Source organism: Physeter macrocephalus, chromosome 8, assembly GCF_002837175.3.
Source record: "Physeter macrocephalus isolate SW-GA chromosome 8, ASM283717v5, whole genome shotgun sequence".
Taxonomy (NCBI): Eukaryota; Metazoa; Chordata; class Mammalia; order Artiodactyla; family Physeteridae; genus Physeter; species Physeter macrocephalus.
This window is the reverse complement of record NC_041221.1, coordinates 134,763,648-134,782,046: the sequence shown is the minus strand read 5'-3', so window position 1 is coordinate 134,782,046 and position 18,399 is coordinate 134,763,648. Positions and strand designations below refer to the sequence as shown.

Below are 18,399 nucleotides of genomic sequence, written 5' to 3'. Positions count from 1 at the left end.
CCCACATGCCGCGGAGCGGCTGGGCCCATGAGCCATGGCCGCTGAGCCTGCGCGTCCGGAGCCTGTGCTCTGCAATGGGAGGGGCCACAACAGGGAGAGGCGCCCGTACCACAAAAAAAAAAAAAAAAAAAAAAAAAAGAAAAAAAAAAAGATAATGTGAAAAAAATTCGTATTAATTTATAGGTACTGTATTTACTGAAAAAAAATCCACATATAAGTGGACCCGTGTAGTTCAAATCCGTGTTGTTCAAGGGTCAACTGCATATTATATCTTTCTACATACGGCAGTATATTAAAAGCTCTGAGAAGACGTGTAGGAAAAAAACATGTTTAGGTCAGCGTTTCTCAAACTTATTTGATCACAAAACATTTTATTCCATGTAAATCTTTTTGTTTATTTTGATACTTATCTGACATTCACTGAGTGCCTATTCATATAAGCACTAGGATTACAAGATGAATAAAGTAAGATTGATGAGAGGGAGTGAGGCCTAATGAGGGAGGAAGACATATCAACAAAAAAAAAATCATTAATATTACACAGAACACAGTTCAGGAAATACTGCTCTTGGCTGCCTCAATAAGACAGCAAAACTCTTGGAAGTCTCCTAATTTTTAACCTTCAGACAATCCTTACAAGTGAGAAATAAATATTACCCTCTATAAATTCTGAAACTCTAACTCAGACACTAGTTTGTTTAAACTACTAACTTATCCCTTTTTTTGTAACTAAAAATATACCTAAGGTCTTCAATATTTAATGTTGCTTGGAACCAGCCCAAATTCCCAGCTTCCCTGCCACAGACGTAAGTACAGGACCTCTCAGACTCAAGTTATAGAAGCAGCCACCTCTGGGAAGCCACCTCTTCTGAGGAAACCCTTAGAATTGTGGTCTTAAGTCTTAGGTTGTTTTAGGGTGGGGTGGGGGTGTGTAGAGGAGGAAAGAAGCCTCAGCTACCAAATACACTTTTCAAGGGAGCAAAGAAACTTTAAAAGGTACATGGAATTACTGGGAGAAAGAACTTGATTCAATGTTAAACGAAAAGGGGACAATATAATTAATTGACTTATACTGCCACCTGTGCAGACTGATGATAGCCAGACCAATACATTTGACCTCTGAGATAATTATGGGGTGTCCTGTGGGCCCCTCAACTCAGCCTTTCCAACATTAAACTGTTGTTTTATCCTCCCTAAAATGTTGCTTTTTCTATGATTCCATCTCTCTGAAAGCATACACCATCAACTGTGGCATCCATGGAATTGTTTTACTCCATTGTTCTCATCTGGGCTGATTTTGCCCCCTCTGGAACAACTGGCAGTGTTGGGAAACATTTCTGCCTATCGCAACTCAGTGCTGGCATCTAGTAGGTAGAGGCCAGGGATGCTGTTAGACATCAAACAATACACAGCATAGCCCCCTATGAAAAAGAATACAGACCAAAAATGTCAATATCGTTGAGGTTGAGAAACCTTGGTCGAGACTGTTGAGGAATAATATTAAAATTTTAATCTAAGATTCCCACCATTCTCTGTAATTTTATAATGATATTAAAAATATTATCTGAAATAAAAAAGGGGGGAAAGCACCCTATTTATAATCAACAGAGAAATTAGCAAGGAGAGAAATAAGTTTAGGACTAGACCAAGTGTTAAGTACCTGGAACAAATGCAACCCATTAGCATCTGACAGGAAACGAAGCTCTCGATCCAGAAGGTATTCAACTGGAACCACAGAACCCAAACCGAGTTTATCTACTAGGGGAGTGAAAGTCTGTGAAGTACAATGACAAGAAATTGATTAGAACTTGGAAAAGAAAATAAATAACAATTCAACTGAATATCTAACTGCAGAGAAAATATCCATTATTAATATATCTTTCACCCCAGTAAATACAGATAAGCTAAAGCATAAGTCTTCAGAGACATTCCCGACCTCGCATCTGCCCCTCAAATAATCATATGAAGCAAACCAGAGCATAAAGTCAGTTCAATACTCTTATTTACAGCTAAAAAGGACAAGAAGAACGGGAAATTCCTCATTCTCTCTAGCGATCTGACTAATCTTGTCAGGCTCCAAGAGGGCTAAATTACAGTAAGTTCCCAGAATGAAGAGTCACACCATTATCATCTCTGGAACTCCTGAAACCTTCATGAGATTTCTAAAATGATCAGTGGTATAAATATGCATGGGCAAATTCACATTACTGTTTCGTAAATAAACTGCCTACTAAAGTCACCCAGGGACCCAGATCCATTTGAGCTTCTTCTAAAAGTTCAACTGGAAAGTGGTCTTAAAAACAAATAAAAAAAGACAGTTCAGTAAGTGATGATATGTATAATCAATAGGTTACAAAGTTTTGTTTTGAATATTATTTAATTTGGTTAATAATAGGAGAATTAGAATTTTTTAAAAATCTATTTATGCCTACAATTTGCTAAAAGAACAGATAGAAACAAATGGATACTTTCAGAATTAAATTTTATAGCACTATTTTGTCTGACTTCAGAAAACAAAACTTAATAATTAAAAAAAAAAAACAAACAAAACTTTAGGGAATTCCCTGGCGGTCCAGTGGTTAAGACTCCATACTTTCACTGCTGTGGGCCTAGGTTCAATCCCTGGTCGGGGAACTAAGATCCCACAAGCCGTGCTACACGGCCAAACAAAGAAACTTTAAACATAACCAACAAAAGCAAAATAAACAAGTGGGACTACATCAACCTTAAAAGTTTCTACAAGGCAAAAGAAATGATCAACAAAATTAAAATGCAACATAAGGAATGGGAGAAAATATGTGCAAATCATATATTTGATAAAAGGTTAATATTCAAAATATATTAAAAAAACTCATACAACTCAAGAGCCAAAAACCCCCACAACTATCCCCAGCTGATAGCCAGCAAGGAGACTGGAACTGAATTCTGCCATAAACATGGGAGGTTAGAAGAGGACCACCTACTATAGATGGTGTTTTAGCATTGCAAACACCAATTTTTGCCTTGTAAGATTCTGAGATAAGAAGTAGGACACAAAGTGTCTGTACTTCTAACTTTCCCAACTAATAAATGGGTGTTAATTTAAAATGCTAAAAACAAAACAACCCCTCCCACAAATAATCTGATTTTAAAATGGGCAAATCACCTGAATAGACATTTTTCTGAAGATAGATGAATGGCCAACAGGTACATGAAAAGGGGCTCAACTGCACTAATCATCAGGGAAATGCAAATCAAAACCACGATGAGTAATCACCTCACACCTATTAGAATGGCTATCATCAAAGACAAAGATGACAAGTGCTGGCAAGGATGTAGAGAGGGGGAACTCTTGTGCACCATCAGTGGGAATGTAAATTGGTGCAGCCACTATGGAAAACAGTATGGAGGTTTCCCCCAAAATTAAAAATAGAACTACCATATGATTCAACAACCCCACTTCTGGGTATTTATCCAAAGGAAATGAAATCATATCTTGAAGAGATATCTGCAATCCCATGTTCACTGCAGCAGTATTTACAACAGCGACGACATGGAAACAACCTAAGTGTCCAGTGATGGATGAATGGATAAAGAAAATGTGGTGTATACACACACACACACACACAAATACTATACACAATGAAATATTATTGAGCCACAAAAAAGGAGGAAATCCTGCTATTTACAATAACAGCTGAATCTCCAGGGCAGTATGCTAAGTGAAATAAGTCAGAGAAAGACAAATATGGTGTGATTTCAATTACATGTGGAATCTAAAACAACTGAAATCAGACACAGAGAATATACTGGTGGTTGCCAGGGGTGGGGGAAGTGGGGGAAATGGATAAAGGTAGTCAAAGGATATAAACTGCAATAATAAGATGAGTAAGCTGTGGGGAGCTAATGTATAGCATGGTGACTATAGTTAATAATGCTGTACTGTATACTTGGAAGTTGCTAAGAGAGCAAATCTTAAAAGTTCTTACCACATATGTGTTGTGAGAAGCAAATTAGATAATATGTAGGAAAGTAATCTATAAAACAGTGAGATTATTATACCTTATTGAGATTATTAAAGTGTTCTGCAGGGCTTCCCTGGTGGCGCAGTGGTTGCGCGTCCGCCTGCCGATGCAGGGGAACCGGGTTCGCGCCCCGGTCTGGGAGGATCCCACATGCCGCGGAGCGGCTGGGCCGGTGAGCCATGGCCGCTGAGCCTGCGCGTCTGGAGCCTGTGCTCCGCAACGGGAGAGGCCGCAGCAGAGGGAGGCCCGCATACCACACACAAAAAAAATAAAATAAAATAAAGTGTTCTGCAAAGTTAAAAAAAAAAGTTCTTACCACATACACAAAAACCTATGTGAGACAATGGATGTGTTAATTAACTTTATTGTGACAATCATTTCACTATATATAAAAAATCATTATATTGTACACAAACTTACACAATGTTATATATGTCAATTCTATCTCAAAAAAGCTGGAAAAAAATAAAATAGTTTCTATGGAAGAAAAAGACTTTAAGGATTACAAACATTGTTTCATTACATAACTATGAGAAAAGAAAGGTAAAAAATTATTTAGAAACAAAGTATCAAATATTATCTAATATAAAAAGTATGGGAACACACAGGAGAAAAGATCTCTCCCAATTTTTGCTTTGGTAACTTCAGAATCAAAGTGTGTTAAGGATAAAGCACTGGGAGTTTTGGGAATTCTAAAGAGTGCAGCTATTGGGTAAATACCATATACAATAGGAATAAAGCCCAAATATGTTCCTAGCCAATAAAAGTCACTCACCAGGGCCGGCCATTGTGCAATTGAGACTCGAGTGCCCTGAACAAGGACTGGGTCCTTCCGGGGTGCCCATACTAGAGACCCTTCCAGCAAAAGTACAATAACTTCTTCAGCATGAACTTTAACCCAGGAGTGTTGCTTCCAGCTACAGCCATCAAATTCTACAAAGATCTGGAAAAAGAGATAAAAAGCCATCTTGAGGTCACATTTGGAAAAATCCCACACTATAATATAAAAACAAACACAAACCTCCTGTTTTGAAAAACTGACTAGGTAAAATTCTACTAACTTGTTTTTAAATTCTTTTAATGGATTTCAATAAAAACCAATCTTACTTCAGAGCCAGGAAGTTGGTCTCATCCTCACTCTGAAAAGAGCATACAGATTTAAGGGGGCGTGAGTTATCTACAATTAGTAATTTCTAGCCGTGATCCTACTGAGATTTACAACTCTTAGTTTCCAATTCACATCTAAGCACACTAGCTGGGGGCTTACTACGTATAAGGCACTATGCTAGGTTCAGGAATACAGAGGGGAATCTAGCACACTTCCTGGTCTCAAGGAGCTCACAGTCTAATAGGTAGGAAGAGAAATTTTTTATACTTCTACTGAAAATGACTGTGAACTTTTAAAATTAATTTTGAATAGGTTATATACACACAGTACAAAATTCAAAAGGATAAACAAACAAAAAAAACACCTCCCAGTCCCAAGTGTGGATTTTTAAAGTACCACTGACTGCCAGGAGTGATCTCATATCTGCTAGCAGAGGCACACCATTGTCACAACAATGCTTTGCTTCCTCCCAGAAAAGATACTCCACCTTTTCAGATATACTTAAGTAGAATCTGCAAAGAGTTTCTGAAAGCAATTCATATTAAATGAAACTACATTTTTCTAATAAAAAGTATGCTTAGGTTTAACTTTTCCATATAAATTCTGACATCAGAGCATCTTCTACACAGCAGAAAAAGCAAGACATATGCATATAGGTATCAATATTTAGAACAGATATGTCTAGTGCCTAAAACATAGCTGGTTACAAAATAAAGGCTAGAGTATTTACATCCCACTTCATTTTCAAAGAATTTTCGTTGGCTTTTGGGAAACATATACAATAAGATGATAAAATATAAATTTAAAAACCAGGGCTAAGCAAACTACAACAGGAAGTCACTATCAAAGTGTAAAAAGAGGGAAAACTTAAGCAGGCAATAGGGATCTATACAGCTGTATGACTGAGTGACATATGATGAATGATTGATTGAGTGATTGACTGACTTGGCTCTGAGCTTCCTAAAGGTCAATCTGAAAATGGAGAGGTCAGTGGCATATTCATCACTGGCAAAAAGTAAAACACAAACCAGTTTCTCAGGGAAGCAACACTTTTCCAACTACTTGGCTCTACAAGAAATTTCTCACATGACACTTCCTAAGGCAGCAATGAGTGATGTAGGACAACATCAGAATCCCCACAGCAGTCATTCCCAACTAGGAATCACAGAGTTACCAGGAATATCTTAAGTACTCAGGGTATTAAGCATTTCCTGTAGACTAAATACTAGAGGTCTGGTACATGTGTCACCATTATTTTTCAAATATATGTAGATCATATAATGAATAAAGTTCAAATCCATTAAAATTGTTACTGAAGTCACAACAACTTTTGTCAGTATATTAGTTCCCATCCAGTCAAGCTAAAAATTAGAGTTACAACTATATGAAGATTTATGATACTTATACTTGAAAAGTGTGAAACCACTCAGTAGCCTAGCATTAGGCTTAATCTCTTCACAGGTAATAAATACTTGTGAATTGAAGTGCACTGCTGGAAAAGCTATTCCAGAAATTAAATTCATTATACAAAGCTCCAGTTTTATTATTTATATTATACCAATATTTTATTATTTATAATATACCAAGTAACCTTCACTTCTACTTAAAAAAAAAATGATGGGAAAATAAGGCTCAGAAAGCAGAAGCATGATTTTACTGCAATACCTTTAACATGTGAATGGGAAAGAACATTAAACTGCAATACATTTAACGTATGAATGGGCTCACTCATATATTCACATATGTTCTAGGGGAATCAAACACAACTTTAAGTAACTTGCTGATAACTGGAGGGCTTCCCTGGTGGCGCAGTGGTTGAGAGTCCGCCTGCCGATGCAGGGGACACGGGTTCGTGCCCCGGTCCGGGAAGATCCCACATGCCGCAGAGCGGCTGGGCCCGTGAGCCATGGCCGCTGAGCCTGCGCTTCCAGAGCCTGTGCTCCGCAATGGGAGAGGCCACAACGGTGAGAGGCCCATGTACCGGAAAAAAAAAAAAAAAAATGATGGGAAAATAAGGCTCAGAAAGCAGAAGCATGATTTTACTGCAATACCTTTAACATGTGAATGGCAAAGAACATTAAACTGCAATACATTTAACGTATGAATGGGCTCACTCATATATTCACATATGTTCTAGGGGAATCAAACACAACTTTAAGTAACTTGCTGATAACTGGAAAAAGATGTATTCAAACTTACACTTAAGTGCAGACTCAGGCACCAGGAAAGGTAGTAATGGACAGAGCTTGGGGATTATGTTCCGGGAGGCTTGGATTTCAGTCTTAGCCCCACCCTCTACTAATCACAAAACTTGAGCAAATCACTCTCCCCTCCTCAAGTCTTGGTTTCCTCCCTTGTGATAAGACACACCTGTCTTACCCTGAGACTGGTTGTGAAGATCAAATAAAGTAATGGATTCAAAAGCACTTTGGTCAACTGCAAAGCACTACTTGGGCAATAACATGCCATTAAGATAAACAGAAATAAAATAAAGTATAGGGGGTGTTCAGAGGCAGGAGAGATCACTTCAGGTGTGCAAAGGGACTGATACAGGCTGAGGTTTAAAAAAAAAAAAAGTCCCAGTCAAGTTCTAGGATGGCCAGGAGCTATAGCACACTGGGGAAGGAGTGGGAAATGAGACTAAAAAGGCTAAGAGTCAATGTGGAAGACCCCGAATACTGGGATAAAATTTGGGTTCATCCAGCTGCCAATGGGAGATGTGTGTATGTGTGTGTGGGTGTGTATATGTGCAATTGCCATTAAAAGGTTTCTGATTGAGGTCAAAATTGGACAAAACAGTTGGTTTTAGGACAACTCAGTTACTCAGTGGATGTAGATGGTTTAGATTTGGGGGTGGGGTCGCGAACAGGGGGTGTTCTTACATGACCTAGAGTGGGAGCAGTGAGACTAGGAAGGAAGTTACTAGTGCTCGTGAGAATCGATGAGTCCTATCATCAAGCATGATGACTGGCTGGATATAAGGGTAAGGGAAAATTCAAAAATGACTTGGATTTTGAACCCGAGACTAGGAGAACAGTGGTTCCATTACTGTTCAGTGGTGCCATAACTGATGTCTGGAGGAGGCAATGGCTGAAGGACAGACAAGACCTTGCAAGCCATGAAAAGGAGCAGAGACTGTTGAAGCCCCAGGCAGAGTCTGACCCTGAGTGACACAGTACTCTACTGGGCATCACTTAGAAATCCGGAGGTTGAGGCTCCATGGTGCCTGACAGGTAGGTGCCATGCTATAGTTCTAATCCGCCAACCACTTTAAAAATCAACATACGAGTCACAAAATTCTAAGTCATACCAACACACAAATATAGGAACACACTAAAATAAATCACTGTACCAAAGCTGTAACGATTTTAATTCTTTGTAGATAAGAACTTGAACATTTAAAAAGTTAATATTCAGGAATCCTATCATCACACATCTGAAAACACCATGGAAAAACTGAAGTATTTGAAAGTCATATTTCACCTAATTTAAGGGCAATTATTTCCTAACCTGCCTGGGCAAAGGAATAAAGTGTTGAACTTGACAACACAGTGCTATATGTTCTAGGATCAAGCAACAGCTCTAGGCTAATAATACAAATATGTTTTGAGAGCAATATGGAATACGGATATATGTAAACATGTTCTACCAGCATCAAGGCTTGTTTCTGGCCCTAGCACTGTGCTTCACCTCCTAGCTAGAGATGGAAGGAGTTAGAACATATAAGGTGAAGAATCATTTCAGGTCAAAGCACACAGAACATGAACTCTTAAAATGGTAGTGGCCAGGTCACAGGACAGAAAGAAGGGATATAAACTAACAAAAATCAATGGTGGTGGTTGGAGAGTTAGAGACGGCCAAGGCAGGTTGATAATCTGGACAGAACAGAACTAAAACACTTTGAGTTGATTTTTTTTAAGTCTTTAAAAAATTTCTACTATTAGAGTAAAAGCAGCAAATAGTACTATACATTGTACAGCTAGAACCCAAGGACTAGATGTGTAAAATATTTCCTTAGTTAAGAAGAGTTAGTGGTAAAACTCCTGCTTTCATTTCAAAATCTCTTTTATGGTCTATATGTGATGTACATTCGAGTGACATTAAAATGAAATAAAATTTTTTTAAAAAATCAAATAAGCTAACCTAAGTTTGAAAAAATCAAATGATAGTAATCTGGGTAATATAGACCTCCATGTTTATCACATAATCATGTAATAATCAGTTTGGATTCTGTTTCTCCCTAAGGCCATTCTTACTACAATTAATAAAATTATTCATTTATTCACTCACTCAACAAAAATAGAACGCCTCAAAAATATATGTGTGTGGGGGCTTCCCTGGTGGCGCAGTGGTTGCGCGTCCGCCTGCCGATGCAGGGGAACCGGGTTCGCGCCCCGGTCTGGGAGGATCCCACTTGCCGCGGAACGGCTGGGCCCGTGAGCCATGGCCGCTGAGCCTGCGCGTCCGGAGCCTGTGCTCCGCAACGGGAGAGGCCACAACAGAGGTCGGCCCGCGTACCACAAAAAAAAAAATATATATATATATACGTGTGTGCGCGCGTGTACGGCACTTGCCAGGGCTAAGAGTATCAAGGTGAATAAGGAAGCACTCGGCAGGAGGGAATCAAACCCTAGATGAGCTAACAGAGAGGTACAGAAATTATTACAGTTATGTAATAAGGGCAATAATAAAGACTGAACATGCTAGAGAAGGCATCTGCCATGGAAAACTAGAAAGGTTTCACAGAAGAGGTAGTAGTATATAAGCTGTATCTCAAAGGACAAACTATATTCTTCTGGCAGAGAAGGGAGAGAAAGACTTTCCAGCAGGTGCAAAGGCAGAGAAACTAAGAGCAGACTGAGTGTTCTAGAGAAGGATTAGGATAGGAGAGGTAATAGTATTTTAGCCTTACCAGTAAATGTTCCTTCTTTTTCTCTTTTTTTTTTTTGTGGTACGCAGGCCTCTAACTGTTGTGGCCTCTCCCGTTGCGGAGCACAGGCTCCAGACGCACAGGCTCAGTAGCCATGGCTCACGGGCCCAGCCGCTCTGCGGCATGTGGGATCTTCCTAGACCGGGGCTCGAACCCGTGTCCCCTGCATCGGCAGGCAGATTCTCAACCACGGTGCCAGCAGGGAAGTCCTTCTTTTTTGTTTTTAAACATAGTATTTATATAATAACTTTTTTTTTTAAAGGAAAGAATTAACTTTGGGATCAGGTTGGAAGGGAACTCAGAGGCAAGAAACTGGAGGCAGGGAGACCAATTATAAAGTGATAAAAACCCAGGTAAAAGATGTAAAAGGCCTAAACCAATAAGACTGTATAAATGAAAAACATATTTGAGAAATTAGAGATAAAAATAACAGGATATGGTGATGATTGTGAGAGGGTAAGGAAAATGGAAGACTAACTTCCAAGGTTCCCAAATTTTCTTTTCCAGTTTTTCTAACTACATTCTAAACAAAATATGAACTCTGTTACAAATGATATTACAAAACTGGGATATCTTGACAGCCACAGTGGGGAATGATGCATGTCTAGAACACTGCTGTTTTCAAGCAAAAAATAATTTTCTCTCTATGGTTCCTTTGATCAAGAGAGAGATTTCTAACAATTACTCCCATTTTTTCCCCTACTTTCTAACAACCTCAATAAATTAAATGTTAAGTACTTGAGTACCACAGGAATAACCTGAATAAAAACTCAAGCATATAGATATATATGCTCTTAGGGGTAGAGGAATCACAAAGATCTGGATTTGCATCCCAACATCCCTTATCTGTGTAACTGGGAGCAGGTTACTTTAGCCTCTTTGAGCCTTACTTCCTTTGCCTATTAATATGGACAGTAAGTACCTCAAAGAATTGTGGCAGGATTAAACAAAATAACGTAAAATGCCTAGCAGATCTTGGGCTCCTGATAAACATGCATTCCGTAAGCAAACTCATACTACTGGTCAGAATATAAACTGCTATGACTTAGAAAAAAAAAAATTGTCATATATCAAGAATCTTAAATATGTGTATACTCTGTGTTTCCATAATACCACTCCTGGCAATAATCCTAGGAAATCACCCTAAAAACAGAAAAGGCTTTATTCACAAAAATGGTCATCAATGAATTATTAATAAAGCCTAAAATCTGAAACAATTTCAATATCCAATGAAAGAAAAACAGTTAAACAAATTATCCAGGTTAAATAAATTATACGATTTTCTTAGAGGGAATTTATTGCTTCCCTTTCAGGTGCGAAAGCACCTGAAGCACATGTTATCTGTGGAAAATACAGAAAAGCACAAAGAAAATTAAAATCACCTATAATACAAAAGTTTTTGGTAATACAGGAAAATAATTGCCACATTAAGTGAAAAGCAAAACTCAAAACTGAAAATTCAGTATGAATTCAACTTTTAGCAATTCTAAAAAAAGATTAGAATATGTATCAAAACATAGCAGTTTTTAATGGGTTATGACACTGTAGGGGCTATTTTTTTAACTTATATTTTTATTAAAATAATTTCTACATTTTGTATACTAGGCGTGTATTACTTGAGAATCACAAAACCCAAAACATCTAATGCTTCTAATCCAGCAACTCAGATGTAAATCACAAAAACCAATGGACAATGTACTTTGGATCGGGGTCCCAAATATAAATCCAAACACGTAAAGAAAAAAATTGGTAGTCAATATCAGTAAAAATATATAAAAGAAAAAACCTTAAAGATCAGGTATAAATACCTTATAACAGGGGACCACAGAGTAGAAAATCCATAATAAATCAGAAGTGAAAGTTAACCTAATACTGGCTTCTAAATATGCTATTTCTTAAGATAAGGTGGTCAGAGAAGGATTGTAAAATAATAGTAAAAAATGCATGTGTTCCCTGTCCTTGATGAACTTAGAATCTAGTAGGGGAGACAAGCTATATACCTTGTTATGTATCTATATCAAGAAAAACTGTGATAAATGTTCCAAAAGAGGTATCCACAAAGTGATAAAGGAGCAAAGCAAAAAACACTCTGGGGATTTAGAAAGGCTTTATAGAGGTGAAAGAACCTAGAATGGACAGGCTTTCTTTCCTCTTTATAGGATTTCAATGGATGACAAAATCAAAAGCAAAGTGTAAAGGGGGAATAAGACAATGGAAAGGGGCTTCCCTGGTGGCGCAGTGGTTGCGCGTCCGCCTGCCGATGCAGGGGAACCGGGTTCGCGCCCCGGTCTGGGAGGATCCCACGTGCCGCGGAGCGGCTGGGCCCGTAAGCCATGGCCGCTGAGCCTGCGCATCCGGAGCCTGTGCTCCGCAACGGGAGAGGCCGCAGCAGAGGGAGGCCCGCATACCACAAAAAAAAAAAAAACAAAAAAACAATGGAAGCCAGAAAGTACTAGGAAAGCAGAGGCTCACCAAATCAGGACTGCTCGCTGTAAATATTCTTTTGGCAACACCCTACTTTCCTTGTCTGATTCTGTGCATGACAAGGATCTGTCTTATCTGTAATTTGGTCTCTTGAGGAGACCAGGAGGGGGTTCTGTGCAGATCTCTGGATAGGTTTATCTCCCACTGTAGATTAATAACCTTACATGTGGATTTACAAATCAGTCTCCAGAGTTTGGTTAGTGGGAATCAGTCCCCTAGAGCCTGATTACCCGTGAAGTCACACAAAAAACCCCCAGAACTCCTGCCTTTGTAAAACAGAGAGATAGCAGTATGAGTCACTACTAAACAGTCAGGCAGGTTTTACCCAACTACAGAACAAGGGTTAAAAGATACTTTGGCAGTAGCGATAGCGGGGTGGGGAGGGCTTAAAAACCACCAACCTGTCAAAGGCAGCAGAAAACTGAGAAGCAGCAACAGGTGTTGTGTCCCCCAGGCCTTGTGGAAGCAAAGCCTACAGGAACCCATTCCAGCTGTTGTTGAGAAAATCACTAACATAAAACACTATGTTACTTACAGGAGCAACTAAGCCCGTGCGCCACAACTACTGAGCCTGCGCTCTAGAGCCTGCGAGCCACAACTACTGAGCCCGTGTGCTGCAACTACTGAAGCCCTCGCGCCTAGAGCCTGTGCTCCCCAACAAGAGATGCCACCACAACGAGAAGCCCGCGCACGGCAAGGAAGAGTAGCCCCCGCTCGCCGCAGCTAGAGAAAGCCCGCGCACTAGCGGGGTGGGGAGGGCTTAAAAACCACCAACCTGTCAAAGGCAGCAGAAAACTGAGAAGCAGCAACAGGTGTTGTGTCCCCCAGGCCTTGTGGAAGCAAAGCCTACAGGAACCCATTCCAGCTGTTGTTGAGAAAATCACTAACATAAAACACTATGTTACTTACAGGAGCAACTAAGCCCGTGCGCCACAACTACTGAGCCTGCGCTCTAGAGCCTGCGAGCCACAACTACTGAGCCCGTGTGCTGCAACTACTGAAGCCCTCGCGCCTAGAGCCTGTGCTCCCCAACAAGAGATGCCACCACAACGAGAAGCCCGCGCACGGCAAGGAAGAGTAGCCCCCGCTCGCCGCAGCTAGAGAAAGCCCGCGCACAGCAACGAAGACCCAACGCAGCCATAAATAAATAAATAAATAAATAAATGAATAAATGAACTAGGCAAGTGATTACTAAAGGAGGGAATGAGCCCTTGGCAGGTGGGGAGTTAGTGAAGCAGCTCTTAAGAAACAAATGCATAAATTAACAAGAAAAATCTGATTGTGTAGTAAAGGGAGAGGCTGCTGGACAAAATGACCAGTGTACAGTGTGATCACTGGTGGACATATTGCATAGTCTTGAAACAAAGAGAATGTAAAGACAATAAGAGGTATTAAAAATTACATGCACACATAAAATAAGACAAACTTTAGAAAACAACTATATGAAGCACTTGAGTGCCTAAAAACCTCAACAGTGGCTCAATGTTTCAAAAATAGACCTCCTGCTATAAGAGGAGAGTGCAGGTGAAAAGTGTGAGTAGAGGGCCTCACACTTAAACGTTATATATTCTTTTGTACAATCTCATTTTTATTTAAAGTTCTCTAAAACGCACACTGATCCACAAAACATATTCTATTGACTTTAATAAACAGCATATGATACTATATTATTCAGATTTTTATTTAATTTTGGAATTATAAGCAAGAAAAGGACACTTAAGGATAATCATTAAAAGCCATAATCTCCTATTTCAATTAGGGCTTAAATTCTGTGCTTGAACACAGGTTGAGAATAAATTATATTGGATTGTACACTGGAAACCTGACTATAATTATTACATTATATAGAAACAAAGTAGAGAGGTATTTTAAAGTCCACCTAATCCGAAACAAAGAGGAAACATTGGAGGAGGAGGTTAAAAAAAAAAAGGCGGGTAGGCTTCCACTCCTCTTGGAAGACTCCCAGATGGAAGAAACACGGTACTAGCCTGGATACTGCCACAATTATTACATTATCTCAAATCAAAGAAAAGGAGTATTTTAGAGACCACCTTTCCCCCAGATAAAGATAAAAGATTAAGGGATTAAAAAAATTAAGGCAGATATGCTTTTACTCCTGTTGCAAGTTCTGGACAGCTGAGATAGGTAAGATACACATTCAAAACAAATCAGTGCTACTAAAAGCATCATTTAATTCTATCATACAGAAAGAAAAGGATGGTTTATTTAATAAAATTGGTGCTGCCCCAATTGGTTACTACTCAGTAGGAAAAGTTAGATTGTCCATCATACATGCCACTTACAAAAATATTTCAGATGGACCAAAGATCTAAAGGTAAAAATAAATGAAACATTAGAAAGAAAAGCTGAAAAATATTTATATAGGCTCAAGGTGGCGGCGGGAGGTCCTCTTCCCAAGCAATTAAACCCTTCTTAGAAGCCATTAAGAAAGGTCTAAGAGATCTGATGATACAAACATTTTATTTTTCTGTGCAGCAAAGCAACCCACAAACAGTTAAAAGACAAATGAGAGAAAATACACACTTGACAGGTAAAGGGGTTAATGTGCCAAATATGCACAGAACTTGTACAGAATAAGAAAACTTCCATTTTTTCAAATACGCAAAAGATTGGCATAAATAACTCATAAAAAAATGTAAGAGGCCAATAAACATAGAAAAAGATCAGTAGTCATGAAATGCTAGATACTATTTTTCGCCCATCAGATTGCCAAAAACAACAAAGACCAATGACACCAGTGATGGCAAGGATGAAGGGAAACAAGCATTGCCTGAATGCTGGTAGGGGTATGAAAAGCTAAAATCTCATAGGAAAACCACCTGGCATTACCTAACAAAATAAAAATATATACATGTACTCCTTAACCCAACAATCCTGGATAGCTAAACTACAGAAATAAAACCATGATTACACAAAGATATATGTACAAGTATATTAACTGCAGCATTGTTTGTAAGTGCCCCAAATTTTAAAATACCTTGAATGCCCATCATAAAGGGTACGTCCATTCTATGGAATATAATGTAGTTATCTAAAAGGATGAGTAAGAACTACAGGTACTGATGCCCATGGTCTAATGTTAAATGGAAAAAAGAAAAAAAGCAGGCTACATATATTGTGCAGTATGATGATACCATTTGCTAAAGAAAAAAAAAAAGCAACCTTTTGTATAGAGATAAATGTTTTCATATTTTTTGTACCAGTATTGAGAAAGGCGCACAAGGCTTCTTTGATAAGTGGAAGTTGGTAAAGGATGGAGATTGTTGGCTTTCCCGTGTTTATGCTTGGCTGTTTGACATTCTGCAAAATGCAAGCTTTGCTTTTATAACAAACAAAGAAAAATCCACTATTTTTGGTTTGTGTGTTTATTTACCATACGTATATATGTGAAGGTCCCAAGGTCTCTGCCACTTACATGGACCAATAATGAACCAGAAACACAAGGAGGACACAGAGTTAGAAAAGAAGTTAGAGGTAAAGGCATAAAAATCCATTAAACTAATTTTGCAGCTAGACTTTTTTTTTTTTTTTCCCAAATAACAGGGCTATTTTGAAATACAAATAAAGCTACTATTCCATGAGGGAGAAAAAAAGCTGTTTACCTACTTAATCTAAAAATCTCAGTAGTTATTTGTCAGCATAGCTTTGGTGAGGAAGATGCCCACCTAACAAACCCTTTTCAACAAAACTCTTGGATCAACAAGATCCTGACTTATGGCTTTGGAACTGTTTTCCAAAAAAAAAGGTTCATTAATGGATCAGGACTACATTTTGAAAGATTTCTGGATCAAAAAGTATTTAGAAAGAGGATATTAACAGAGCCTAAAATTGCAAAGTGTTTTCAATCACTTCAAAAACTCATTCATTCAACCCTCAATTACTCATCCTTAACAGGGGGCGCACTGCCATGCATTACTCAAAACTAAGCATGCCTGAAAACATCTTAAACATAACTGAATGAAAATCTGCCCAATCACAGGCCAGCTGCTTGTAAACTCCACCCTTGAGTACAGGAAGAACACTTTTGATTGGAAGACAGTTGTGTTTACTACGGGTGTGTGGTGCAAATTGGAAAGGCCCACATGCCTAGGGTCCAAAGGAAATCTCTTTAATGAAAAAGGAAAACAAACGGCCAGTTCTGATCCTATATTAATTATTGTCATTAACAGAACCTCATCATCACAACAGCAATTCTTGAGCAATTTTGCAAGATGGTAAAAAATTTTAAAGGCTCTGAGTTTTGTTGTGGCTGTTTTCTCACCTATGTCCCTTGATTATACACACAAGACAAGCGTAAGAGTATTCTTAAAACCAAAACTGCCTTTGTTTTTATATGCATAAAGCTCTATGCAAGACCTCAACACAGTTGTAATATACACTTTGCTTTAATTTCCAAGAATCACTGCAACTTTTTACTTGGTTTGAGAAACCAATTCCAAGGGCAGTGGTAGAGCTACTCAGTATTTAGCTTAGTAGGTGTCCAGCATCTCAGTGAGCTTCAAAAACCTCTGCCCTTAGGGAGCCCAGCAAACAACAAAGTGAATGGGTAGCCATTTCAGGTGCAGAGCTCATTAGCAATTCATCTGATGGAGGAAACAACTAGAACATAAAACTTTTGACTGAAACGCTAGGACAGACTAAGCTTTTGGTCAAAATATGCATATAATGGTGGATCTTAGTTTTGCATTTAAGGGGGTAGAATAAATTACTGGATCTGAGAGGGACACCTCTCTCCCATCCAAGCCTAAAAAGCAATCTTCTAAAGAAAGCGCAAAGGAATTTAAATCCAAATCCCCTTTCTTAATCATCATCCTCACCCCACTATATTCCTGTTATCTCTACAAATTCTCCCCACTGAAGCCTCATAAATGTCCAAGCAGCCTTTTTCCTATAGAGCATGGAGAAAGATCAAAGTGAACGAACTCAAGTAGCAGAAGCCTAAGCCAGCTACAAGCAAAACAACCCATAAAGCTTGCGCATCAGGAAGAAGAAAAAAAAAAGCCTAACACCACTGATCAATAGGTAGAAAAAAGAGTATCAGAAACCTGCAATATTAATCTCAAATCTTACGAGTTCCCGTTTACAGCGAAAATATCTGCAGAAACAAGTTCATCAAGAAAATTTTCCTTCTGCCTGAACATCTATCACAATCCAAAAGAATCCCCCTATTTTTCACAGCCTTATCTCAACAGAGAAGCTAGGGCCGTTATCAGAATGAGGAACTAAAGAGGTTTGCCAAAGCTCAAAGGCAGTATTTTGCCGCCACATTAACAAAAATAACACATCATGATCCCGAATGCTAGTTAAGTTCTATTACTGAACAACTTTAATCACAACATACACCAAGACAAGTATTCAAAAGCGGCCGAGCCCCAACACAAAGTTTCAAAACAAAACCTCTCCCAAGGTTTGGGGGAGTAGCCCAGCTACGAGCAAAAAAGCACCACCCAACAGCCCCATTCGGCTGCCAAGACAGATCTCAAACTTATCAAAAACAGCTACAACGGCAGCTCCTGTCACCCAGAAGCGCAGAGAGAGGAGCCTGAAGAGAATCTTGAGAGCTGGCCTTTCTGGAGACCGCCAGGCCGAGCCCGGCTCAGACAAGGAGGAAGTAACAGCCAGCTAAAACAGCCCCAAGCAGCTCCAACTGCAGCCTCTCTGTCTCCTACAAGTGCCCACATTCCCGCCCCACTCGGGGCTCCGGGAAGAAGGGAACAGGGCGCAGGTCTCCCGGGAGAGGCTGAGGACTACAGGTCCGCGTCTTCAAGGAGGCAACGGCAGCACCAGCCGAACTCTGAGGGGCCCGGGAGCCCAGGGTGCGAGAGCCTGCTCCGAAGGCGTGTTTGGCGGGG

At 39.3% G+C, this 18,399-nt stretch overlaps 1 protein-coding gene across 1 annotated transcript in view; it reads right to left on the bottom strand.

The window, feature by feature from the left end:
• The window catches only part of KDM3B (lysine demethylase 3B), a 67,410-nt gene that overhangs the window by 48,421 nt on the left and 590 nt on the right, over positions 1–18,399 (bottom strand). The window contains exons 2-3 of the mRNA XM_028493443.2: positions 4,780–4,947; positions 1,661–1,774 (exon numbers count right to left, since the gene is read on the bottom strand). Coding sequence (XP_028349244.1) covers positions 1,661–1,774; positions 4,780–4,947 — 282 coding nt within the window. The remainder of the gene's footprint in view (positions 1–1,660; positions 1,775–4,779; positions 4,948–18,399) is intronic.